At 53.9% G+C, this 26907-nt stretch overlaps 1 protein-coding gene across 2 annotated transcripts in view; it reads left to right on the top strand.

Annotated features, from left to right (window-relative positions):
- The window catches only part of LOC140403730 (uncharacterized), a 95068-nt gene that overhangs the window by 56989 nt on the left and 11172 nt on the right, over positions 1 to 26907 (top strand). For both annotated transcript variants that reach the window (XM_072491893.1, XM_072491892.1), the window contains exons 3-5: positions 232 to 344; positions 2029 to 2103; positions 15124 to 15201. In XM_072491893.1, coding sequence (XP_072347994.1) covers positions 232 to 344; positions 2029 to 2103; positions 15124 to 15201 — 266 coding nt within the window. The remainder of the gene's footprint in view (positions 1 to 231; positions 345 to 2028; positions 2104 to 15123; positions 15202 to 26907) is intronic.

Below are 26907 nucleotides of genomic sequence, written 5' to 3'. Positions count from 1 at the left end.
TGGAAACAAATTCTCCCTATTTACTCGTCAGATTTTGACCACCTTGATTCAATCCCCTCTTCCCCTGTTCGAGGAGGTCAATCCCAGATTCTCCAGTCTCTCCACGTCACTGAAATCCCTAATTCCCTGGTAACCATTATGATAACCGCACCTTCAGCCTTTCCCAGTAACACCCAGTCTGAACCCTCCCAAAGTGACAGGTTTGATTTGTGTGTGTTTTCCCCAATCCAGATGCAGTTAACATAGAAACGTCCCACATGCTTGAGAATGTCCTGACAGCCATCTGTGTGATCCTGGCATTGTACAGTATGTCTGCCACCTCCGTGATCCTCATCAAAAGGAAGGTCAGTGAACAGCAGGGATCGGGAATCACCAACATGGAACTCGAGAAGGAGGATCCGAGAGACTGGGATTATCCCACGGTTAGAGAGACTGGGAGACTGGGATTATCCCAGGGTTAGAGAGACTGGAATTATCCCAGCGTTAGAGAGACTGGGAGACTGGGATTATCCCAGTATTAGAGAGACTGGAAGACTGGGATTAACCCAGTTTTAGAGTGATTGGGATTATCCCAGGGTTAGAGAGACTGGAATTATCCCAGGGTTAAAGCGACTGGGAGACTGGGATTATCCCAGCATTAGAGAGACTGGGAGACTGGCATTATCTCAGGGTTAGAGAGACTGGGAGACTGGGATTATCCCAGTATTAGAGAGACTGGAAGACTGGGATTAACCCAGTTTTAGAGTGATTGGGAGATTGGGATTATCCCAGGGTTAGAGAGACTGGAATTATCCCAGGGTTAAGGCGACTGGGAGACTGGGATTATCCCAGTATTAGAGAGACTGGGAGACTGGCATTATCTCAGGGTTAGAGAGACTGGGAGACTGGGATTATCCCAGTTTTAGAGTGATTGGGAGATTGGGATTATCCCAGGATTAGAGAGACTGGGATTATAGAGTCATAGAATTTACAGTGCAGAAGGAGGCCATTCGGCCCATCGAGTCTGCACCGACCCTTACAAAGAGCACCCTACTCACACCTCCACCCTATCCCCGTAACCCTGTTACCTCCACTTAACCTTTTTGGACACTAAGGGCCAATTATCAGGGCTAATCCACCTAATCCGCACATCTTTGGACTGTGGGAGGAAACCGGAGCACCCGGAGGAAACCCACACAGACACGGGGAGAACGTGCAGACTCCGCACAGACAGTGACCCAGCCGGGAATCGAACCTGGGACCCTGGAGCTGTGAAGCAACTGTGCTAACCACTGTGCTACCATGCTGCCCCTATTATCCCAGTATTAGAGAGACTGGGAGACTGGGATTATCCCAGTATTTTTTTTAAAATAAATTTCGAGTACCCAATTCATTTTTTCCAATTAAGGGGCAATTTAGCGTGGCCAATCCACCTGCCCTGCACATCTGGGTTGTGGGGGCGAAACCCACGCAGACACGGGGAGAATATGCAAACCCCACACGGACAGTGACCCAGAGCCGGGATCGAACCTGGACCTTGACGCCGTGAGGCAACAGTGCTAACCACTGCACCACCGTGCTGCCCTCGAGATTATCCCAGTAATAGTGAGACTGGGATTATCCCGGTATTAGAAAGACCGGGAGACTGGGATTATGCCAGCGTTCAAGAAACTGGGAGATTGGTATTTTCACAGGGTTAGTTAGAGAAACTGGTAGACTGGGAATATCCCAGTTTTAGAGAAGGAGCCAGCACCCAGGAGATTTAAGGCTTTCGAAGATGACCGAGGTTGGGTTGGGGGCAGTAATGGAGATCTTTGGAAGCAGGGTGAAATTTGCTGTGGAAGTCAGGGTCTCCGAATGCAGAGTTTTCTTTGCGGCAGTGGGTCATGGATTCGTCACATGTGTGAGGGAGATCTGGAGGGATGGCAGGAAATTGCAAAGGATAAAACAAATTAAATAACAAACCAAGACGCATGGTGGCAGGTTTGAATGACCAAACCTCGATGTTTACGGCAGAGACGTAGACTCATTATATTGCCTCTATTTCAGATCAGTTATTCGTGTGAAACTCAATTGAGGAAATCTGTAGCTGCAGAAACTCCAAAGCTATCTCACACTCGCCAGGTATGTAACATACAAGTGAATTCTAAACGTCCACTGATACACCAAACAATAGGCAGCACATTTCCCTTTACCAGATAGAAAAATATTGGGTGGAATTTTGAGGCCGCGCGAGCCGTCAGCGAGAATGGCAACGGGGTAAAATGCGGCGAGAAGCGGGAAGCACAATTCTCGCCGGCAAGATCACATTTCCCAATTTACCAGGCTCCTCACCAGTGGTGCAATGTGTATCCGTCCATGGAAGGGTGGGAACCTCATTTAAATACATTATAATATTTGGATTTGGATTGGATTTTGTTTATTGTCACGTGTACCGAGGTACAGTGAAAAGTATTTTTCTGTGAGCAGCTCAACAGATCATTTAGTACATTAAAAGACAAGGAAATAAAAGAAAATACATAATAGGGCAACACAAGGTACACAATGTAACTACAAAAGCACTGGCATCGGATGAAGCATACAGGGGTGTAGTGTTGATGAGGTCAGTCCATAAGAGGGTTGTTTAGGAGTCTGGTAACAGTGGGGAAGATGCTGTTTTTGAGTCTGTTCGTGCGTGTTCTCAGACTTTTGTATCTCCTGCCCGATGGAAGACGTTGGAAGAGTGACTAAGCCGGGTGGGAGGGATCTTTGATTATACTGCCCGCTTTCCCCAGGCAGCGGGAGGTGTAGATGGAGTCAATGGATGGGAGGCAGGTTTGTGTGATGGACTGGGCTGTGTTCACGACTCTCCACAGTTTCTTGCGGTCCTGGGCCGAGCAGTTGCCATACCAGGCTGTGATGCAGCCCGATAGGATGCTTTCTATGGTGCATCTGTAAAAGTTGGTAAGAGTCAATGTGGACATGCCGAATTTCCTTAGTTTCCTGAGGAAGTATAGGCGCTGTTGTGCTTTCTTGGTGGTAGCGTCGACGTGGGTGGACCAGGACAAATTTTTGGAGATGTGCACCCCTAGGAATTTGAAACTGCTAACCATCTCTACCTCGGCCCCGTTGATGCTGACAGGGGTGTGTACAGTACTTTGCTTCCTGAAGTCAATGACCAGCTCTTTAGTTTTGCTGGCATTGAGGGAGAGATTGTTGTCGCTACACCACTCCACTAGGTTCTCTATCTCCCTCCTGTATTCGGACTCATCGTTATTCGAGATCCGGCCCATTATGGCCGAATCGTCTGCAAACTTGTAGATGGAGTTGGAACCAAATTGTGCCACGCACTCGTGTGTGTACAGGGAGTAGAGTAGGGGGCTAAGTACGCAGTCTTGCGGGGCCCCGGTGTTGAGGACTATTGTGGAGGAGATGTTGTTGTTCATTCTTACTGATTGTGGTCTGTGGGTTAGAAAGTCGAGGAGCCGAGGAGCTAATGACAAATATCATTCGTGAGCTCTCCCGCCAGGACTACCCCTATCGATGAATATTCATCGGTCTCCGGCGTGATGTCAGCTGTATGCAATCGAGAACCTACCGACCTCACCTCTGAAGGAGGTGAGCGTTCAGGTCACAATCACCCTCCGGGGGTGCCATTCGCAGAGAGAGCAGCGGAGAGGACGCGGGGGATCCAGATCAGTTCCACGTGGGGCCGGGGGTTTCAGAATCGGAGAGGGGTGGGTTGCTCGCAAGCCTTAACAGGCCCTTCATGGCTGGAAACCTTTAGGTTCATAGGGGCCTGGCGGTTGGTGTACAGTCAGCGATTGTCGTGTCCTCCTTGCTGGGATTGTGGCGATTTCACCTCTCCCCTTCCAGAGAGGCAGCTGGAAAGTGGGCAGGTGAGTCTATCAGGTCAGCACGGCAGCCGACTGTAAGTTTGTGTTCAGTTTAGTGAGATGATTTTGTGAATGGGAGGGATGAAGCAGTCAGGTGCTGAGGGCCAGTTTTAATTGGTGTCTGGAAGGGGAGCTGAGAAGGTTTCTGAGGAAATACTATTCTGACAGGGAGTCGGGCCTATTTCTTTAAGCAATCTCAAACGATTTCTCCTTCTCAAAGTGGAGTATTCAAGACATCTCTGCTGAGCGATTATTCCTGAGTGCTAACTGTATTTAAAAGTGGATTGAGAGCTGAGATGGCTTTATGGTTTGAGTGGAAGTAAAGATAGCAGTTAAGGGTTAGTGTATTCACTGTATTGAGCTATTGTCTAAGGGGTAATTGTACGCTATTTTCTTGTGTGATGTTGAAGATATTTTAATACTGTGTTAGGAATAAAGGGCAGGATTCTACTTTCCGGGGACTAGGTCCAAACGCTAGCGGGAAAGCCAGCGCCAATGGGCCCCCAAGGTGAGGAATTCTCACCTGTCTCAGGGGCTAGGTGGATGCCGAAGGGGTTGGTGCCACTCCAGCCGGCGCCAAAGGAACTGCGCGAGTTCGCACATGCGCCAAAGGGCCGGCGTGATCTCGCGCATGCGCGGAACCGCCGGTGTGTTTTGCCGCATGTGCGGGGGGGGGTGGCGGGGGGGGTTCTCTACTCCGCGCCGGCCATGGCAAAGCACTACAGGAGCCAGTGTGGAAGGAAGGAGTACCCCCACGGCACAGGCCCGCCCGCAGATCGGTGGGCCCCGATCGAGGGCCAGGCCACCCTGGGGGCCCCCCCCCGGGATCGGACCACGCCCCCCCCCCCCCCCGAGGACCGCTCCAGCCGGCTTACGTGCCAGGTCCCGCCATGGTGTGGGACCATGCGGAACCCACGCCGGCGGGACTGGCCAGGAACAGACGGCCACTCGGCCCATCAGGGCCCGGAGAATTACCGGGGGGGGGGCCACTGCCAACAGCCCCCGACCAGTGTGGCGTGAACCCCGCCCGAAAAACGGCCCCGGAGAATACGGCAGTGGGTTTCAGGGCGGCTGGGCGGGATTCGCGCCGCTCCTCGGGGATTCTCCGAATCGGCGGGGGGTTGGAGAATCCCGCCCACTGTTTGTTTTAATATACCATAACCCTATTTTTTTTTAATTTAGAGGATCCAATTCTTTTTTTTTTCAATTAAGGGGCAATTTAGCGTGGCCAATCCACCTACCCTGTACATCTTTGGGTTGTGGGGGTGAGACCCATGCACACACGGGGAGAATGTGCAAACTCCACACGGACAGTGACCTGGGGGCGGGATCGAACCTGGGACCTCCGCACCGTGAGGCAGCAGTGCTAACCACTGCGCCACCCTGCCGTCCCTGTGTGAAATCACACCTGGAGGGAAGTATCCTTTCCTCACAGTCTTTACAAAATTAAAATTAATTATCGGGGCTTCTGTCCAGTATCCAAGCAACTGTTGAGGCCTGGTCTGGAATGGTAATAAAGGTTCATGGGTGGGATCGCATGGGATGCCAGTCTGGGTGGGCAGAGTGGCGCTGACAAAAAGTGTTTTATAATCTCGTAAGGCTTGATTTATAAGCCTGTCTTGATCAATAAGGGGCTCAGGGGTTATGGGGAGAAGGCAGGAGAATGGGGATGAGCAAATATCAGCCATGATTGAATGACGGGGCAGACTCAATGGGCCGAGTGGCCTAATTCTGCTCCTATGTCTTATGGTCTTATGGAGGCCTGAAGACTCTCACACAGGGGGGAGGATGGCTGCAGTGAGAATGAACCCCCCCAGACACGGGGAGCACTGTGAAGCCAGAGGTCATGAAATACCTGGAAGCTCAAGGCCGCAGGTTCCTGTACCAGCCTCCCTGAACAGGTGCCGGAATGTGGCGACTAGGAGCTTTAACACAGTAACTTCATTTGAAGCCTACTTGTGACAATAAGCGATTGTTATTATCCATATTATTATGATTTTTTATAAATGTTTTTTATTGGGTTTTTGAATAAAATATATTTACCGTTATGTACACAAAATAGAATACATATATATAGGGAACACGCACAAAAATCAAAAGAAACAACAACAACAAAAAAGTTAGAATAAAATAACTGGTCGGGTATTATATGCTAGCTCAACAACAGCTCTGTACAATTGGCAGTATTGTTTTTAGCACATAAATAGGCATCTGTTTGTGGGGGGGGGTGAAACTGGGGGGGGTACATATTCATTTGGGCGCCGGGGAAACAATTCCAGAGGGCGATACGCGGCTGGGCCTGGTGTTGGTGTTGCCGCTTGCTTCTCCCGGGCGGTTTTCGCTGCCGTCGTCGCCTCGCGATCATCTCCGCTTCAGCCGTTCATCCCGTCTTTCTCCCGGATTTTCCTTGTTCTCTGCTCCTGTAGGTGCCAAGTTTGGTATTGTTTCCCGTGCCTTTCTTCCGGCTGTCATTCCCCTGCCCCCCCCCCCCCCCCCCCCCCCCCCGGTCTATCCCTCCCTCCCCCGCCTCGGCTACTTTCCCCCGATTCTTGGCTACCTGGCTATTCTTCGGCTTGTAGACAATCGGGTGAATGGCTCCCACGTTCTGTGGAAGCCGCCGTCTGAATTATTATTATTATTGAGGCCAAGCTGACAGGGATTCGTGTCTGGGTGACTGGCTGTTCAAGTTGAAATGTGGCGTATGTGTGAGGTGAGTGGGAGTGGGCATTGGAAGGGCACCGGAGCTACTGGAGAGAATTATGGGGGTGGGGGTGGCCTTTTTTTGGGGGGGGGGGGGTTTACTTTTATTCACAGTACAAACAAAAGCTAACCAGGTTGCCACACTGTAGATTACTTAACCAGCTGTCCGGGTTTATTGCTCAGGTTTTGCTCACGATCTCTGATGGAAGCAGGAAAATCTCCCAAGTGCCTCCGATGACGTCAGCGCACAATCATGTGACGCACTCCACAGAGGCGGCAATGCCAAATGCTGTGACCCCCCGCGAGCTGGGGAGGAGTGAGATCACCATGGAGGTGCGAGGGATGTGTTAAGGGTGGGCAGTGAGAGAGGCAGGAGGAGGCCGGCTTACCCTGGCTGCACGATGAAGATCATTCGCCTTCTTACGGCGCTGGAGCCCCGTCCTCTTTTGGAGTGCCAACTGCGCCTCCCAGGTGGAGTTGGTCACTCTGCTGGGTGGAGGTCTGCCCCATCGTCGGTGGAGTGTTCCCCACTTCTGCTCGACCCCGTCACGGCTGGACACTCAGCGGGGCAATGCTGGAGTAAATCAAATACATGCAAGAATTGTGACAAGAAGGGCCACATTGCCCAGGAATGTTGTGCTCAAAAAACATCTCCTGCACCAAAACTGTGCAAGAAGAAAGACATCTAAACAGACTAATCGTGTCTATCAATTAGTGGACGAAGTTCAAGATCACTCAAAAGACAATGTAACCAAGCTATTACAGGAGCTGAAGCTTGGTGTTTAGTCAATGCCGGCCGATCAACAATGTCTTTGGGAGCAGCACGGTGGCGCAATGGTTAGCACTGGGACTACAGTGCTGAGGTAAAGATGAAAGTTTGGCATCATCGTGCTGGTCAGCTACTTGCTGCACGAAGTGAATTTGCAGAAACCTCTGAAGAGGTTCCGCCTTTAGAAGATCGGGAGATCTGCTCTGGAACAGAGGCCAGAGACAGTGGCGAGTTCAGATTGTGTGTCTGAGGACTTTTCAATGTCTACAGTGAAATATCGACTCAAGAAGTACCAAATACAGAAAGGAACGAGGACACTACTGAGCTCGCAAGCGACCAAGTTCCAGAACTCCAAATTGTACCAAAAAGGAATGGATGTCCACCAGAGACTGTCTGATTGAATTGTATAGAAATAATACACGAGAGTTTATTGTCCGGTTTTCTCATCAGAACCAACACTTTGGGCGAGATTCTCCAGCTCCTGACCCTGGTGGGATTTTGGTGGGAAATCCCATGGATAGCAGCGGCACCAATCTAGTGAACATTTTATGCACTTTCAATGACCTCAAGATGTCCGAAAGCACTCTTTGGCTCAGTAAGATACCCTTGTAGCGTGGCGACGATTGCAATGTAGGAAATGCAGCTGTCAACATGTGCAAAGGAAGATCCCGCTAGCAATTGAGTGTCAGCTGTGTCGCAGTTGGCAGCACAATTCCCTCTGAAGGTCTGGATTCAGGTCCCATAGTGTCACAGGGTTCTACATGACGGAAGGAGGCCCTTCGCCCATCGAGTCTGTGCCGGCCCACTTGAGTTTGCAATGAATATTCCCCGGGAGGGATTACAGTTTGTAATCAATGTTCCCCAGGAGCCATCCCAAGAGCCAGTGTTACTTCCTGATCCCATTGTGCCAGCAAGCCGTGTTGTTGCTTGTCCAAAGAGTGAACCAGCGGATGCCAGGGAAAGCAGGAAAATTGATGAAAGCGATGTGCTGGTAGCAGGACGCAGTCCCAGCGAAACAGGCCCAACTGAAGACACACCTGCAGCGGGGCCTCCACCAGCTGAGCTACGTCGAGCCCAGAGAAAGAAAATGTCCCCTGACAGACTGAGGCCGGAATTCTCCAGCCATTGGGATTGTCTATTCCCGCCGGCAGCGCACCCTCGTCCGCGGGTTTCCCAGCGGAGTGGGGTGGCTTCAATGGGAAATCCCAGTGTCAGAATAGAGAATCCTGCCACCAGCGAACGGCACGGCCAGATTCTGAGTGGGGCGGAATTGCAACAGAGAATTCAGCCCAACGGTGTTAAAAATTGTTCACTATTGCTAATGTTTTGAAAGTTGTCAACATACGATGTAATAAGGGACTTAAAGGGGCAGGGATGTAGTAACTTGTCCCTTTAAGGGCGGCATGGTGGCGCAGTGGTTAGCACTGCTGCCTCATGGCGGCGAGGGTCTGGGTTCGTTCGTGGCCCAGGGTCACTGTCTGTGTGGAGTTTGCACAGTCTCCCTTTAAGGGAGCGTGCATCGGAAGGGTCATGTGACCCAGTCGCCCAATGACTAACGAGGGTGGGGGCCTCGGTGCAGAACGTGGGTTTTTGAAGTCAGTTGTGACCCTCACGCTGAGAATGAAGACATCGATTATCCTGCTCGGTCTATAGTTGGTATAGATAATAAACCCGTCATTGTTAGTTGGCTAGGGTGGCGCAGTGGTTAGCACTGCTGCCTCACGGCGGCGAGGACCCGGGTTCGATCCCGGCCCCGGGTCATCCTCCATGTGGAGTTTGCCCATTCTCCCCGTGCCTGTGTGGCCAAAGATGTGCAGGGTAGGTGGATTGGCCGCGCTGAATTGCCCCTTAATTGGAAAAAATAATTGGGTACTCTAAATTTATAAAAAGTAAATTGAGAAATTGTTAGTTGGCTAATTGGTGGTCAGCAATCATTGCATTTACTACAAGTTGGAAACAATATTCCCCAGGAGAGGTTGCAGTTTGTGATCAATACTGTCCATAAGACCATAAGACATAGGAGTGGAAGTAAGGGCAGATTTTGGGGCAGCACGTCCTCAGAGAGGGCAGATTTTGGGGCAGCACGGTAGCCTTGTGGATAGCACAATTGTTTCACAGCTCCAGGGTCCCAGGTTCGATTCTGGCTTGGGTCACTGTCTGTGCGGAGTCTGCACATCCTCCCCGTGAGTGCGTGGGTTTCCTCCGGGTGCTCCGGTTTCCTCCCACAGTCCAAAGATGTGCGGGTTAGGTGGATTGGCCATGATAAATTGCCCTTACTGTCCAAAATTGCCCTTAGTGTTGGGAGGGGTTACTGGGTTATGGGGATAGGGTGGCGGTGTTGACCTTGGGTAGGGTGCTCTTTCCAAGAGCCGGTGCAGACTCGATGGGCCGAATGGCCTCCTTCTGCTCTGTAAATTCTATCTATCTAAGGCCATTCTGCCCATCGAGTCCACTCCACCATTCAATCATGGCTGATTTCAACTCCATTTACCCGCTCTCTCTCAATAGCCCTTAATTCCTCGAGAAATCAAGAATTTATCAACTTCTGTCTTAAAGACACTCAACGTCCCGGCCTCCACCGCCCTCTGTGGCAATGAATTCCACAGACCCACCACTCTCTGGCTGAAGAAATTTCTCCTCATCTCTGTTCTAAAGTGACTCCCTTTTATTCTAAGGCTGTGCCCCCGGGTCCTAGTCACTCCTGCTAATGGAAACAACTTCCCGACGTCCACCCTATCTAAGCCATTCATTATCTTGTAAGTTTCTATTAGATCTCCCCTCAACCTCCTAAACGCCAATGAATATAATCCCAGGATCCTCAGACGTTCATTGTATGTTAGGCCTACCATTCCTGGGATCATCCGTGTGAATCTCCGCTGGACCCGCTCCAGTGCCAGTATGTCCTTCCTGAGGTGTGGGGCCCAAAATTGCTCACAGTATTCTAAATGGGGCCTAACTAATGCTTTATAAAGCTTCAGAAGTACATCCCTGCTTTTATATTCCAAGCCTCTTGAGATGAATGACAATATTGCATTTGCTTTCTTAATTACAGACTCAACCTGCAAGTTTACCTTTAGAGAATCCTGGACTAGGACTCCCAAGTCCCTTTGCACTTCAGCATTATGAACTTTGTCACCGTTTAGAAAATAGTCCATGCCTCTATTCTTTTTTCCAAAGTGCAAGACCTCGAACTTGCCCACGTTGAATTTCATCAGCCATTTCTTGGACCACTCTCCTAAACTGTCTAAATCTTTCTGCAGCCTCCCCACCTCCTCCATACTACCTGCCCCTCCACCTATCTTCGTATCATCGGCAAACTTATCCAGAATGCCCCCCAGTCCCGTCATCTAGATCGTTAATATATAAAGAGAACAGCTGTGGCCCCAACACTGAACCCTGCGGGACACCACTCGTCACCGGTTGCCATTCCGAAAAAGAACCTTTTATCCCAACTCTCTGCCTTCTGCCTGACAGCCAATCGTCAATCCATGTTAGTACCTTGCCTCGAATACCATGGGCCCTTATTTTACTCAGCAGTCTCCCGTGAGGCACCTTATCAAAGGCCTTTTGGAAGTCAAGATAGATAACATCCATTGGCTCTCCTTGGTCTAACCTATTTGTTATCTCTTCAAAGAACTCTAACAGGTTTGTCAGGCACGACCTCCCCTTACTAAATCCATGCTGACTTGTCCTAATCCGACCCTGCACTTCCAAGAATTTAGAAATCTCATCCTTAACAATGGATTCTAGAAACTTGCCAACAACCGAGGTTAGGCTAATTGGCCTATAATTTTCCATCTTTTTCCTTGTTCCCTTCTTGAACAGAGGGGTTCCAACAGCGATTTTCCAATCCTCTGGGACTTTCCCTGACTCCAGTGACTTTTGAAAGATCATAACTAACGCCTCCAATATTTCTTCAGCTATCGCCTTTAGAACTCTAGGATGTAGCCCATCTGGGCCTGGAGATTTATCAATTTTTAGACCTCTTAGTTTCTCTAGCACTTTCTTCTTCGTGATGGCTACCATATTCAACTCTGCCCCCTGACTCTCCTGAATTGTTGGGATATTACTCATGTCTTCTACTGTGAAGACTGACGCAAAGTACTTATTTAGTTCCTCAGCTATTTCCTTGTCTCCCATCACTGGATTACCAGCGTCATTTTGGAGCGGCCCAATGTCAACTTTTGCCTCCCGTTTGTTTTTAATGTATTGAAAGAAACTTTTACGATCATTCCTAATGTTACTGGCTAACCTACCTTCATAATTGATCCTCTCTTTCCTTATTTCTCTCTTTGTTATCCTCTGTTTGTTTTTGTAGCCTTCCCAATCTTCTGACTTCCCACTACTCTTTGCCACATTATAGGCTTTCTCTTTTGCTTTGATGCATTCCCTAACTTCCTTTGTCAGCCATGGCTGCCTAATCCCCCCTCTGATAACCTTTCTTTTCTTTGGGATGAACCTCTGTACTGTGTCCTCAATTACTCCCAGAAACTCCTGCCATTGCTGTTCTACTGTCTTTCCCACTAGGCTCTGCTCCCAGTCGATTTTCGTCAGTTCCTCCCTCATGCCCCTGTAGTTACCTTTATTTAACTGTAACACCTTTATATCTGATTCTACCTTCTTTCTTTCAAATTGGAGATTGAATTCTACCATATTATGATCACTGCCTCCTAAGTGTTCCCTTACTTTAAGATCTTTAATCAAGTCTGGCTCATTACATAACACTAAGTCCAGAATGGCCTGTTCCCTCGTGGGCTCCATCACAAGCTGTTCCAAAAAGCCCTCCTGTAAACATTCAATGAATTCCCTTTCCTTGGGTCCACTGGCAGCATTATTTACCCAGTCCACCTGCATATTGAAGTCCCCCATGATCACTGTGACCTTGCCTTTCTGACATGCACTTTCTATTTCGTGGTGCATCTTGTGCCCCTGGTCCTGACCACTGTTAGGAGGCCTGTACGTCACTCCCATTATGGTTTTTTTTTGCCTTTGTGGTTCCTCAACTCTACCCACACAGACTCCACATCATCTGACCCTATGTTGTTTAGTGCTATTGATTTAATTTCATTCCTAATTAACAAGGCAACCCCGCCCCCTCTGCCCAACTCTCTGTCTTTTCGATAGGTTGTGAATCCCTGGATGTTTAAATGCCAGTCCTGAACCCCCTGCAACCATGTCTCTGTGATGCCTACCACATCATACCTGCCAGTCACAATCTGGGCCACAAGCTCATCTACCTTGTTCCGTACACTGCGCGCATTTAAATATAGCACCTTTAATTCTCTATTGACCGTCCCTTTTTGTTTTCTTAGTGTGGTGGACCTTGGTTTACTGAGCCTTTCCATACACTGTGTCATATTTTGTGGGATGGGGACTATCGTAACCTCTCCTGAGTTCTGTCTTTTCGTGCTTTTTTGCATTCCTAAGCAGCTACGCTTCCCACTGATTACTTCACCTCTTGGTTCCCTGACTTTCCCTTCCCCACCAATCTCTAGTTTAAAGTCCTATTGACCACCCTATTTACTCTTTTCGCCAGAACACTGGTCCCAGCTCGGTTCAGGTGGAGACCATCCCAACGGTATAGGTCCCCCCTGTCCCGAAACTGATGCCAGTGAACCCCTCTTTCCCACACCACTCTTTCAGCCACGTGTTAACTTCCCTTATTCTTGCCTCCCTATGCCAATTTGCACGTGGCTCGGGCAGTAATCCGGAGATTATGACCCTAGAGGACCTGTTTTTTAATTTGAATCCTAGCTCTTTATAATCTCTAAACAGGTCCTCTTTTCTAGACTTGCCTATGTTGTTGGTACCGACATGGACCACAACAACTGGATCATCCCCCTCCCTCTCCAGTATCCTTTCAAGCCGGTCAGAGATGTCCCGCACCCTAGCACCGGGCAGGCAACATACCATGCGGGACTCTTTATCCTGCTCACAAAGGATACTATCGATCCCCCTGATAATAGAATCCCCTACAACTACAACTTGCCTATTTACTCCCTCCCCTTGAATGGCCTGCTGAACCATGGTGCCTTGGTCAGCTGACTCATCCTTCCTGCAGCCCTGTTCGCCATCCACACAGGGAGCAAGTGCCCCATACGTGTTGGACAGGGTCAAGGGCTGAGGCTCCTGAGTTCCTGACTGCTGGTTCCCTTTACCTGCCTGACTTGCAGTCACACCCTGCTGTCCCTGGCCACTGGCAGGATTTAAACTACTTACTCTGACAGGTGTGACTGCCTCCTGAAACACAGTGTCCAGGTAAGTCTCCCCCTCCCGGATGTGCCTCAGTGTTTGAAGCTCAGACTCCAGCCCATCAACTCTGAGCCGGAGCTCTTCGAGCAGCCAACACTTACTGTAGATGTGGTCGCTGCAGCTCGCAATGGGATCTGCCAGCTCCCACATCAAGCAGCTCAAGCACATCACCTGACCAGCCATCACTAATTAACTAATTAGTTTAATTTAAGTTTACGAGTTTAGCTGTGGGTTTTTTTAAATTTGGGGCAGATATGCTATCAACCACTCAGATCACAGCTTCCCTCTGACGTCACTTTTGGAGAAAAAAACCTGGAAAACAGGAAGTTACTGTTAGGTTTTTATACTCACAGAGACTGCTCCTCCTCCTCCGAACGGCTCCCAAAATTAGGCCCGAAGAAAGAGAGAGAACAAAACAGTCAGGAAAAAGCACCTTCTCCCACTCTTCACCGAATTACCTCACTGCACCAAATTACCAAATTCTCACTCTGTCTGTGTCTCACTCACTCAGGCTGCGGCTCCTTGACCAGCGCAATGCTTACTAAGTGCGCTTTCTGTCTGTCTTTTATACAGACTTTAGGATGACTCACACTAAAACTTCAAAGAGAAGAATACAATGTGTACCTTTGTGGCCCTTAACAGGCCTCAGGTGACTGCCAGATAACTGTCTCTCAGCAATTAGGGTGGGGGCAGCTTCAGCCAATCAGACACTAATCTACACTGCACTTTTAACTGAAAAACAGCACAATTAGATTAACCACTTACCTTTCCTGGTTACCTCACTGCACCAAATTACCAAATTCTCACTCTGTCTGTGTCTCACTCACTCAGGCTGTGTCTCCTTGACCAGCGCAACGCTTCCTGTCATGTGAGAGTACCCTTTAAGAAATGGGTGTTTAAGAAATGTGCCTTTAAGAAATGGAACTCATGTTACTGGAGTGATGTCAGAGTGTGGGGGGAGCTGAGCTGTAATTCTGCTTTTTGAGTTTCCGTTTGAGAGAGCAGCTTGGGTGTGTCTGTGTGTTTCCAGTGAGCTGCATGGAGAACACAAAGGGGCTGTAGCTGAAGTAACCAAAAGCAGCAACAGGGTTGAACCCTTTCTCACTGTGAATATTGAATGTAACCTAATGTGCTCCTGTTTGTAGGTTGGTGAAGTCTTTTGGATGTTAAAAGGACAGCTGAAACGATTGCTTAGTCTTTGGGGGTTACCTTTGAATTAATGGGTGTTAAGATATTCAATGGTTGTTTTAAAAAAGGTTAACTTCAGTTTATAGAATAAACATTGTTTTGTTCTAAAAAAAAACACTTGTCCATTTCTGCTGTTCCACTCCTGTAGAGTGGGCCGTGTGCTCTCCACACCACAATCTATTAAAAGTTGTGGGTCAGTTGAACTCCATGATACACTTTGGGGTTCTCTAAACTCTGACCCATAACAAGTACTAAGGCTTATTTGTTGTATTCGGTTGCAGACAGTTGATGTGTTAAAAGTATCACCATAATACCTTCTGGTCCGACATCTTCTTGACGTTGGGATTCTCTGTTGTCTAGATGACGAGCAGCTCTGAATGTCAGCAAGAGAGCGAACCGCACCCCGCTGAGGCAGCTGATACTGAGAATACATACACGGTAAGTGCACTGTTCACCAAATTGCCACGTAACATAGAAACCAGATCCTGGGTCACTGTGTGTCCCTGTCGTGGCTGCATTGCTGAGTGTGGAGAGTAACATAGTTTGAGCGTGTAGCAGAGGGCGGGGAGTGTGTTATCTGGAGAGTAACAGGTCTAGATTCATTGCAACACATCGGCTGATTGGCCCATCCAGCCGATGCTGACTCGCCACAAGCTCTATCCCTGGAAGTTACTTTCGACAAGGTGACTTGGAGGGCTGGATTCTTCCACCCCATCCACTGCAAGTACACCACGGGCGAGCCACGGACAAAGGAGAGGTCCATTGACCTCGGGCGGGGATGTCCGGTCGCTGGGCGGACGTGGCCAGAGAATCCCGCCCGTGGTTCCCTTCTGAGGTCACTGACTGTCTCTGACTCCACCCTGTTCGGAGCGGGTTCCAAGGTCATTACCACTCACGGCAACAGAGAGGGACCTGGGGACGACACGGAAAGCTAGCGCACAGGACAGCAGGTCATCAGGAAGGCGAATGGAATGTTGCCCCTTGTTTCAAGGGGGTCGGAGTATAAGAGTCGGGAAGGCTTGCCGCAGCTGTACAAGGTACTGGTGAGATCACGGTCGGAATTCTCTAGCTCTTGGGATTCTCTGCACCTCTGGTTTCCCGGTGACATGGGCGGAGCTTCAATGGGGAATCCCATTGGGAAGCGGCAGAGGGAGAGAATCGACGCCCGCGAACGGCGCGGCGCTGAGATACACGCGGCTGGCGGTCCGGAGAATCCAGCCCCACATCTGGAATACTGGGAGCAGGTTTGCTCCCCTTATTCAAAAACCAGGGGCGGGATTCTCCGATATCGGCGCGATGTCCGCCGACCGGCGCCCAAAATGGCGCAAATCCCACCTGCATCGCGCCGTCCCAAACGTCGCAAAGTCTCCGGCCCGGAATGAGCTAGCGGCGACGTGACGCTATCCGCGCTGGCTCACGTGGTTCACGCCGTGACGGCTCATCAGGACGCGCTGCTCCCCCCCACCCGACCGGATGGCCGCCCGCCGCTCAGCCCCGAGGTTCCAGTCCCACGACATTGAGGCGCAGTGGAGCAGAGGAGGGAGGCCCTGTATCCCGGGCACGGCCGCAGAGTCGCCCCACGCCACAGCCGGCGTCTGTGGAGGGAGGTGGCAGAGGCCGTCAGCGCTGTGGCCCTGACACCACGGACAGGCACCCAGTGCCACAAGAAGGTGAACGACCTCATCAGGGCAGGCAGGGTGAGCCTCCCCCCCCCCCTGCCCGATATCCATATCCCCTTCCCCATATCCCCCATATCCCCCCTCCTCCAAATCCCCCCTCCCCCATATCCCCCATATCCCCTCTCCCCCATATCCCCCTCCCCCATATCCCCCATATCCCCCCTCCCCCATATCCCCCAGATCCCCCATATCCCCCCTGCCCCATATCCCCCTCCCCCATATCCCCCATAATCCCCATATCCCCCCTCCCCCATATCCCCGCTATCCCCATATCCCCCTCCCCATATCCCCCATATCCCCCCTCCCCCATATCCCCCAATCCCCCATATCCCCCCTCCCCCATATCCCCCATATCCCCCCCTCCCCCATATCCCCCCTCCCCCATATCCCCCCTCCCCCATATCCCTCCCTCCCCCATATCCCCCCTCCCCCATATCCCCCCTCCCCCATATCCCCCCTCCCCCATATCCCCCATATCCGCCTTCCCCCGTTTCCCCAAGTGAATCCAGCCCTAAGCTTAACCTCTGCAATGCACGCGCAACCGATGGCGTGCATTCATATACCTGCCTAACACTGTTGCCTTTTACCCCTGCCACCACCCCCCACATGAGAAGCGCGCACACAACACCAGGGAGCATGTGAGGACTGGAGGAGGCCCAGCTGATGAGAGGCCACTGACCGAACATGAGGGAAGGGCCCTGGAACTGGTTGGCGGAACTGATGACCGGGAGGTTGCTGATGCAGAGGTCGGGGGCCCACCAGCAAGTGAGCCACTGACAGCCCGTCCCCATATCCCCCCTCCCCATATCCCCCGTCCCCCATATCCCCCTCCCCCATATCACCTGATCACTGCCTGCGTGTCTAACCATGCATGCTTCATTGTGTATCGCAGGAGCAAACGTCGAGGCACCCATCCCTGCAGGTGCAGACCGGCCGCACGATGCCCCTCGGAGACCACGGGAGACGGAGAGACCTGGAGCAACAGGGAGACGGCGCCCTCGACTCATGTGGGTGCGGCGACGCAGGCGTGTGCCACCCAGCGACGAGAGGGGCAGCCACAGGCCCCCGTCACAGCCGAGCCACGAAACCACAACCCAGCACACCCCTACCAAGGACACCCCTACCCGGGACAGCACTACCCAGGAAACTGAAATACCGGACAGTGACACAGATTGGATGTGTGGAGACGAACCCCCACCCCAAAGTGCCATGGACTCAGAGTGGGATGAAGAGCACAACACAATGCCATTGCTGTCACCAACACCCTCCACCATCGCAGAGACGCTCACCTCGGTTGGGCACTTTAGTGATGAGGCGTCTGGTACACTCACTGGTGCGAACAACACAGCCGTCCCGGTACAGCAGGTGGACGTAGGAGCAGCAGAGGGGCCGGGCGGTCGGAGGGCAGCCCAGCCCAAGTGAACATCTGCCGCCCAGATGGATCCCGGGTTCCTGGAGTTACCACACCCACCCATAGATCCGATGCAACCACCAAACCTGGGACGAGCGAAGAGGGTGACGGGCGGCTTGCGGCGGCTGCAGTCGCAGGTGGAGGAGTCCACCCGCGTCCAGGAGCTGGGAGTGGTGCCGGTCATGCGTGCCACCCAGGCCGACACCGCACGGGTGGCGTCCGCGGTGGAGGCAATGGGTGCGACGGTGCCAGACACGGGGAGCAGTTTGCGAGGCCTGGGGCTTTCCGTGCAGGCGGCGTCTGTGGCCCAGGACATGGCTGCCCTCTCACAGGAGGCCATGAGCCAGCGCCAGCGGCAGATGGCAGAGGGGCTCAACTCCGTGGCACAGTCTCTGAAGGCCATGGCCCAGTCTCGGCAGTCCATAGCCCAGTCTCTGCAGGCCATGGCCCAGTCTCTGCAGGCCAAGGCCCAGTCTCAGCAGGCCATAGCCCAGTCTCTGCAGGCCATGGCTCAGTCTCTGCAGGCCATGGCCCAGTCTCAGCAGGCCATCGCTGAGGGCATCGGCGCCATTGCCCATGTGCGAGCCAGCGTCGCACAGTCACAGACAGGGTTTGCCAACCCCCTGAGCTCCATGGCTGCAAACCTGCAGACCCTTGTCGATACCAGCACGGGCCTCCAGGACTGGCAGCGCCAGATGTCGGGGGGGCGTCGGATGGCAAGTCCATTCGCATCCCCCACCCATGTAGAGGCCTGGGGGCCATCGGGCACCCCGAGGGAGGAGGAGGTGCTGGGGCCCGTTCCGGGTCCCATTGTAGGGGAGGTCCCGGAACATCTCAACACCTCGGGCTCCCCCCCTTCCGTCCCAGGTGCATCGGGTGGGCAACGGGCAGGACAGGCTGGCAGCTCGCCATCCCAGTCGCCCGGGCCGCAGCCTGGCCCATCTAGGCCAGGACGCCCCAGGAAACAGCCGCCAAAGGGATCCCGTGTCAGAGGGCAGGAATCACAGGAGTCCACCTCCAGTTCTGCTGTACCGTCTGGGGAAACACCCGTCAAAGGGACCGTAAGGCCAAACAATTAGACACTGAGTAAGTTGGCACGGGTGCAGGGCACAGATGGGTTTTAGGGGCTAGGGCACGTGCATGAACTCCTTTCGTTATTAAAGTCAATGTTACACCTACAGAAGCTGCCTTTGTGCTCCGTCCAAAGCGTGCGGGCGTGTCATGTACGTTGAGCGCAAGTGTGTGTGTGAGGGGTGGTCTTACCTCAGCCCCAGGTGAGTCTGCCCCCTTCCCCCTGGGCCGCCATCAACATCCCCCCGGGCAGAGGACGGGACCGTGCGCTGCAGTGTCACAGCCGCATGCAGGGATGGTCCGGGTGGATGGTGGTACTGTGGCCATGGGTCAGACATCGTCCAACGATGTGGAGCCAGGAGCTCATCGCAGGGCGGGTTGTCATCATCCTCCATGACCTGCAATAGACACGCGTCCACCAGCAACTGTGAGAGCCCAGCCGTTGTGCCGCAGGTGGATCGGTAATGGGGGGGGGTGTGTGCATGCGGGTGGGGTGGGTGGGGTTGGGGAGGGGAGTGAGGGTGCTGGGTGGGTGGATGGGTGGGGGGTGTGGGTGGTCGGGTGTTGCCATGGTGTGCGGTCTGTGGCCATACTACCCGATTCCCACGCCCATCTAGTCAATGAAGCGGGCGTCTATCAGTCTGTCCCGTGCCCGCTGGCCCAGCCGGTAACGGTGGACAGCCACCCGCCCGTGTCTAGCCCGTCTGCCCTGACCATTGCCCCCATCCCCCTCATCTGGGGAGGAGTGCGCCTCTTCCTGCTGCTCCTCCACTCCGCCCTCCTCTGCCTGCGGCACATCGCCCCTCTGCTGGGCTATGTTGTGCAGGACGCAGCACACCACAATGATGCGGCCGACCCTATCTGACCGATACTGGAGGGCGCCCCCAGAGAGGTCCAGGCACCTGAAACGCATCTTCAGCACGCCAAAGCACCTCTCTATCACTCCCCTTGTCGCTACATGGGCATTATTGTAGCGGTTCTACGCCTCATTGCGTGGCCTCCGTATAGGCATCATCAGCCACGATCGCAATGGGTAGCCCCTGTCGCCCAGCAACCAGCACCTCAGCCGGGGATGGCGTCCCTCGTACATGCCGGGGATGTATGACCGCGACAACACGTATGAGTCATGTACACTGCCCGGGTAACGGGCGCAGACGTGCAGGATCATCATGCGGTGGTCGCAGACCACCTGTATGTTCATCGAATAGGTCCCCTTCCTATTAGTGAACACGGCCCTGTTATCTGCAGGTGGCCGCACGGCGACGTGCATCCCATCGATCGCGCCCTGGACCATGGGGAACCCGGCCACGGCAGAGAAGCCGTGGCTGGCCCGGACCACAAGGAAGCGCATGTAGCGGTGCGCCATGGCATATAGGGCGTCTGTCACTGCCCGGATGCACCGGTGCACCGATGTCTGCGATATGCCGGACAGGTCCCCACTCGGTGCCTGGAATGACCCCGTTGCATAAAAGTTCAGGGCAACCGTAACCTTGACGGACACGGGGAGAGGGTGTCCCCTGCCAGTGCCACGCGGTGACAGGTGTGCCAGCAGGTGGCAGATGTGTGCCACGGTTTCCCGGCTCATCGGGAGTCTCCTCCTGCATTCCCGGTCCATGAGGTCCTGGTACGACAGCCGGGGCCGGTACACACGGGGCGCCCTCGGGTGCCTCCGTTGCGACGTCCTCCTCCCCCTCCTCGTCCAGTCGGGCGGATGTCCCTCCAGCCTGATCGGCTGCCGCCTGCCCCTCTGCGGCAGCCTGCTCCGCCTCTCTGGCACGCTCCTCCTCCTCCTCCTCCTCCTCATCCAGGGCAACCTGGACATTAGCGGCTGCCGCCACGGCGGCCAACATTGCTGGATGATCGGAAAACATGACGGCCTGGGGGGGGGGGGGGGGGGGGGGGGGGGGAGAACGAGGACATGTCATCATTGCCCATACCCCCTCCCCCCCCCCCCCCCCCCCCAGCCAGGTGGCATGGACCGCATGGGTCCGACAGTTGGAGGCTGGCACCTGGCCAGGTGGACCAACTCACTTACCCTCGCACGCCCCCCTCCCCGGCACGGACCGCCCCCGCGTCCCTCCCCGGCACGGACCCCCCCCCCCCCCCCGGCATGGACCCCCGTCCCCCTCCCCGGCAGTCATCCTCCTGCCCCCGGCACTCATCCCCCTCCCGGCACTCCCCTGGAGCCCACCCCACTCTAAACTCCCCCCCCCCCCGCCGCACACACACACAACCCTACACACACCTCTCCCCCACACATTCAGACTGCGGCCACGCCATCGCCTGCCCAGCGGCCACCCCCCCAGGCTGTCACCCACCTGCACGCTGGTCGGCGTGAACCGTGAGCACAGGTTGACGCGGATTGAAAGGTGGTTTGATTTACGCCGACGTGACCCGTCATCACGTCGGCGGGACTTCGGCCCATCCGGACAGGAGCATATCGACAGGCCCAAAATCCATCGCCTCGCGCCCACCCGTGCCATTCTCCGGGGCGTGCGGCGCGATCGACGCCCCGCCGACTTTTCACCATTCGGAGAATTCGGCGGGCGGCGGAACTCACGACGGCCCACGGCCATTCTCCGACCCGGCATTGAGATATTGGGCTGAATTCCCTGCCACCTGCCGACGGGAGCGGAGCTCCCGCCGTGGACAATCCGGCGTTGTCAAAAAGAAAACGGGATTGGCCCATTCTCCGGTTCCCCACTGGGGGCGCTATCGAGGTTCGCGCCCCGCGTCAGCGGGAGGATCCAATTGGGCCAAAATGGCCGATTTGGATCCGATTAACGGGCTGGCAACCAGACTCCCGAACTCTGTGTGAATCTCCGATCCTCCGGGCTGGGATTCAGGTGCCCGAGAGTTGGTGCAGGTTCTTGCCAGTGTGGGCCTGGCGCAGTGGATCTTGTGGTGGGCCAGCGGGGTAACACGGGAAGGGAGTTGCGCCCAAAATCCATTGGAGGGCTCCGCTCTCCCCTCCCCCCCCCCCCACCCCCCGCAGAGTGCAAATTCTGCCCACCCCACCCCATCAGACACCCCCCACCCCGCCCCCCCTACCAGAGACCCCTGCCTAGAAGCCCCTCTTTACAGAGATCCCTACGGGAAGCTGGAGAGCAGTCCAGACAGAGACACTGCTTTAAACTCACCTGAACAACACCCGGCTCAGGTAGAGGAAGCACCACCTGTAATTTCCCAGAAAGAGAAAATCACATCAGCTGGGTTTAAACCCCCTCAAATCTTTGATCTATAAGACATTTATTCTTATCAATGTGCAATTGATTTTACTGGGCTGTGATTGACAGCTTACACACACTACCAGCTGTCTGCATTGTTTAATCTCAATTCCGTTCACTCCAGACTTATCGGGGGTCCCCAGGGAATGTGCCAGTATTTACAGGGGGGGCTGGGGATGGGGTGTCAGCATTTACAGGGGGTCTTGGGGAGCGTGTCTGTATTTATAGGGGGTCCTGGCGAGTGGGTCTGTATTTATAGGGGGTCCCCGGTGAGTGTGTCAGTATTTACAGGGTTCCCCGGGGAGTGTGTCAGTATTTACAGGGAGTCCCCGGGGAGTGTGTCAGTATTTACAGGGAGTCCCCGGGGAGTGTGTCAGCATTTACAGGGAGTCCCCGGGGAGTGTGTCAGTATTTACAGGGTTCCCCGGGGAGTGTGTCAGTATTTATAGGGGGTCCCCGGGGAGTGTGTCAGTATTTACAGGGTTCCCCGGGGAGTGTGTCAGTATTTACAGGGAGTCCCCGGGGAGTGTGTCAGTATTTACAGGGAGTCCCCGGGGAGTGTGTCAGTATTTACAGGGAGTCCCCGGGGAGTGTGTCAGTATTTACAGGGGGGCCCCGGGGAGTGTGTCAGCATTTACAGGGTGTCCCCGGGAGTGTGTCAGTATTTACAGGGAGTCCCCGGGGAATGTGTCAGTATTTAAAGGGTTCCCCGGGGAGTGTGTCAGTATTTACAGGGAGTCCCCGGGGAGTGTGTCAGTATTTACAGGGGGGCCCCGGGGAGTGTGTCAGTATTTACAGGGTTCCCCGGGGAGTGTGTCAGTATTTACAGAGGGTCCCCGGGGAGTGCGTCAGTATTTACAGGGAGTCCCCGGGGAGTGTGTCTGTATTTACAGAGGGTCCCCGGGGAGTGTGACAGTATTTACAGGGAGTCCCCGGGGAGTGTGTCAGTATTTACAGGGGGTCCCGGGGAGTGTGTCAGTATTTACACAGGGTCCCCGGAGAGTCTGTCAGTATTTACAGGGGGGCCCCGGGGAGTGTGTCAGTATTTACAGGGAGTCCCCGGGGAGTGTGTCAGTATTTACAGGGAGTCCCCGGGGAGTGTGTCAGTATTTACAGAGAGCCCCGGGGAGTGTGTCAGTATTTACAGGGGGTCCTGGGGAGTGTGCCAGTATTTACAGGGGCCCCGGGGAGTGTGTCAGTATTTATAGGGGGTCCCCGGGGAGTGTGTCAGTATTTACAGGGGGTCCTGGGGAGTGTGTCAGTATTTACAGGGGGTTCCTTGGGAGTGTGTCAGTATTTACAGAGGGCCCCGGGGAGTGTGTCAGTATTTACACGAGAGTGTCCAGGGAGTGTGTCAGTATTTACAGAGGGCCCCGGGGAGTGTGTCAGTATTTACACGAGAGTGTCCGGGGAGTGTGTCAGTATTTACAGGGGCCCCGGGGAGTGTGTCAGTATTTAAAGGGAGTCCCCGGGGAGTGTGTCAGTATTTACAGAGAGCCCCAGGGAGTGTGTCAGTATTTACAGGTGGTCCCGGGGAGTGTGTCTGTATTTACAGAGAGCCCCGGGGAGTGTGTCAGTATTTACAGGGAGTCCCCGGGGAGTGTGTCAGTATTTACAGAGAGCCCCGGGGAGTGTGTCAGTATTTGCAAGGGGTCCTGGGGAGTGTGTCAGTATTTACAGGGAGTCCCCGGGGAGTGTGTCAGTATTTACAGGGGGTCCCCGGGGAGTGTGTCAGTATTTACAGGGGGTCCTGGGGAGTGTGTCAGTATTTACACAGGGTCCCCGGAGAGTCTGTCAGTATTTACAGGGGGGCCCCGGGGAGTGTGCCAGTATTTACAGGGGCCCCGGGGAGTGTGTCAGTATTTATAGGGGGTCCCCGGGGAGTGTGTCAGTATTTACAGGGGGTCCTGGGGAGTGTGTCAGTATTTACAGAGGGCCCCGGGGAGTGTGTCAGTATTTACACGAGAGTGTCCGGGGAGTGTGTCAGTATTTACAGAGGGCCCCGGGGAGTGTGTCAGTATTTACACGAGAGTGTCCGGGGATGTGTCAGTATTTACAGAGGGCACCGGGGAGTGTGTCAGTATTTACAGGGGGTCCCGGGAAGTGTGTCAGTATTTATAGGGGGTCCCCGGGGAGTGTGTCAGTATTTACAGGGGGTCCTGGGGAGTGTGTCAGTATTTATAGGGGGTCCCCGGGGAGTGTGTCAGTATTTATAGGGGGTCCCCGGGGAGTGTGTCAGTATTTATAGGGGGTCCCCGGGGAGTGTGTCAGTATTTACAGGGGCCCCGGGGAGTGTGTCAGTATTTACAGGGAGTCCCCGGGGAGTGTGTCAGTATTTGCAGAGAGCCCCGGGGAGTGTGTCAGTATTTACAGGGTGTCCCGGGGAGTGTGTCAGTATTTACAGAGAGCCCCGGGGAGTGTGTCAGTATTTACAGGGTGTCCCGGGGAGTGTGTCAGTATTTACAGAGGGCCCCGGGAAGTGTGTCAGTATTTACAGAGGGCCCCGGGGAGTGTGTCAGTATTTACAGGGTGTCCCGGGGAGTGTGTCAGTATTTACAGAGAGCCCCGGGGAGTGTGTCAGTATTTACAGGGTGTCCCGGGGCGTGTGTCAGTATTTACAGGGGGTCCTGGGGAGTGTGTCAGTATTTACATGGGGGCCCCTAGGGAGTGTGACAGTATTTACAGGGAGTCCCCGGGGAGTGTGTCAGTATTTACAGAGAGCCCCGGGTAGTGTGTCAGTATTTACAGAGGGTCCCGGGGAGTGTGTCAGTATTTACAGGGTGTCCCGGGGAGTGTGTCAGTATTTACAGGGAGTCCCTGGGGAGTGTGTCAGTATTTACAGGGGGGCCCCGGGGAGTGTGACAGTATTTACAGGGAGTCCCCGGGGAGTGTGTCAGTATTTACAGGGGGTCCCCGTGGAGTGTGTCAGTATTTACAGGGGGTCCCCGGGGAGATTGTCAGTATTTACAGGGGGTCCCGGGGAGTGTGTCAGTATTTACAGAGAGCCCCGGGGAGTTTGTCAGTATTTACAGGGTGCCGGGGAGTGTGTCAGTATTTACAGGGGGTCCCCGGGGATTGTGTCAGTATTTACAGGGGGGCCCCGGGGAGTGTGTCAGTATTTACAGGGGGTTCCCGGGGAGTGTGTCAGTATTTACAGAGGGTCCCCGGGGAGTGTGTCAATATTTACCGGGGGTCCCCGGGGAGTGTGTCAGTATTTACAGGGGGTCCTGGGGAGTGTGTCAGTATTTACAGAGGGTCCCCGGGGAGTGTGTCAGTATTTACAGGGGGTCCCCGGGAGTGTGTCAGTATTAACATGGGGTCCCCGGGGTGTGTGACAGTATTTACACAGGGTCCCCGGAGAGTCTGTCAGTATTTACAGGGGGTCCCCGGAGAGTCTGTCAGTATTTACAGGGGGGCCCCGGGGAGTCTGTCAGTATTTACAGGGAGTCCCCGGGGTGTGTGACAGTATTTACACAGGGTCCCCGGAGAGTCTGTCAGTATTTACAGGGGGTCCCCAGGGAGTGTGTCAGTATTTACAGAGGGCCCCGGGGAGTGTGTCAGTATTTACAGGGGGTCCTGGGGAGTGTGTCAGTATTTACAGAGGGCCCCGGGGAGTGTGTCAGTATTTACAGGGGCCCCCGGGGAGTGTGTCAGTATTTTCAGAGAGCCCCAGGGAGTGTGTCAGTATTTACAGGGGGTCTTGGGGAGTGTGTCAGTATTTACAGGGAGTCCCCGGGGAGTGTGTCAGTATTTACAGAGAGCCCCGGGGAGTGTGTCAGTATTTACAGAGAGCCCCGGGGAGTGTGTCAGTATTTACAGGGGGTCCTGGGGAGTGTGCCAGTATTTACAGGGGCCCCGGGGAGTGTGTCAGTATTTACAGGGAGTCCCCGGGGAGTGTGTCAGTATTTACAGAGAGCCCCGGGGCGTGTGTCAGTATTTACAGAGAGCCCCAGGGAGTGTGTCAGTATTTACAGGGGGTCCTGGGGAGTGTGTCAGTATTTACAGGGAGTCCCCGGGGAGTGTGCCAGTATTTACAGGGAGTCCCCGGGGAGTGTGCCAGTATTTACAGGGGCCCCGGGGAGTGTGTCAGTATTTACAGGGGCCCCGGGGAGTGTGTCAGTATTTATAGGGGGTCCCCGGGGAGTGTGTCAGTATTTACAGGGGGTCCTGGGGAGTGTGTCAGTATTTACAGGGGCCCCGGGGAGTGTGTCAGTATTTACAGGGGGTCCTGGGGAGTGTGTCAGCATTTACAGGGAGTCCCCGGGGAGTGTGTCTGTATTTACAGGGGGTCCTGGGGAGTGTGCCAGTATTTACAGGGAGTCCCCGGGGAGTGTGTCAGCATTTACAGGGAGTCCCCGGGGAGTGTGTCTGTATTTACAGGGGGTCCTGGGGAGTGTGTCAGTATTTACAGGAGGTCCCCGGGGAGTGTGTCAGTATTTACAGGGGGTCCTGGGGAGTGTGCCAGTATTTACAGGGAGTCCCCGGGGAGTGTGTCAGCATTTACAGGGAGTCCCCGGGGAGTGTGTCTGTATTTACAGGGGGTCCTGGGGAGTGTGTCAGTATTTACAGGGGGTCCCCGGGGAGTGTGTCAGTATTTACAGGGGGTCCTGGGGAGTGTGCCAGTATTTGCAGAGAGCCCCGGGGAGTGTGTCAGTATTTACAGGGTGTCCCGGGGAGTGTGTCAGTATTTACAGAGGGCCCCGGGGAGTGTGTCAGTATTTACTGAGGGCCCCGGGGAGTGTGTCAGTATTTACAG

Source organism: Scyliorhinus torazame, chromosome 29, assembly GCF_047496885.1.
Source record: "Scyliorhinus torazame isolate Kashiwa2021f chromosome 29, sScyTor2.1, whole genome shotgun sequence".
Classification (NCBI taxonomy): domain Eukaryota; kingdom Metazoa; phylum Chordata; class Chondrichthyes; order Carcharhiniformes; family Scyliorhinidae; genus Scyliorhinus; species Scyliorhinus torazame.
Note: the sequence above shows the minus strand (reverse complement) of the source record. Positions and strands in the feature narration are given on the sequence as shown.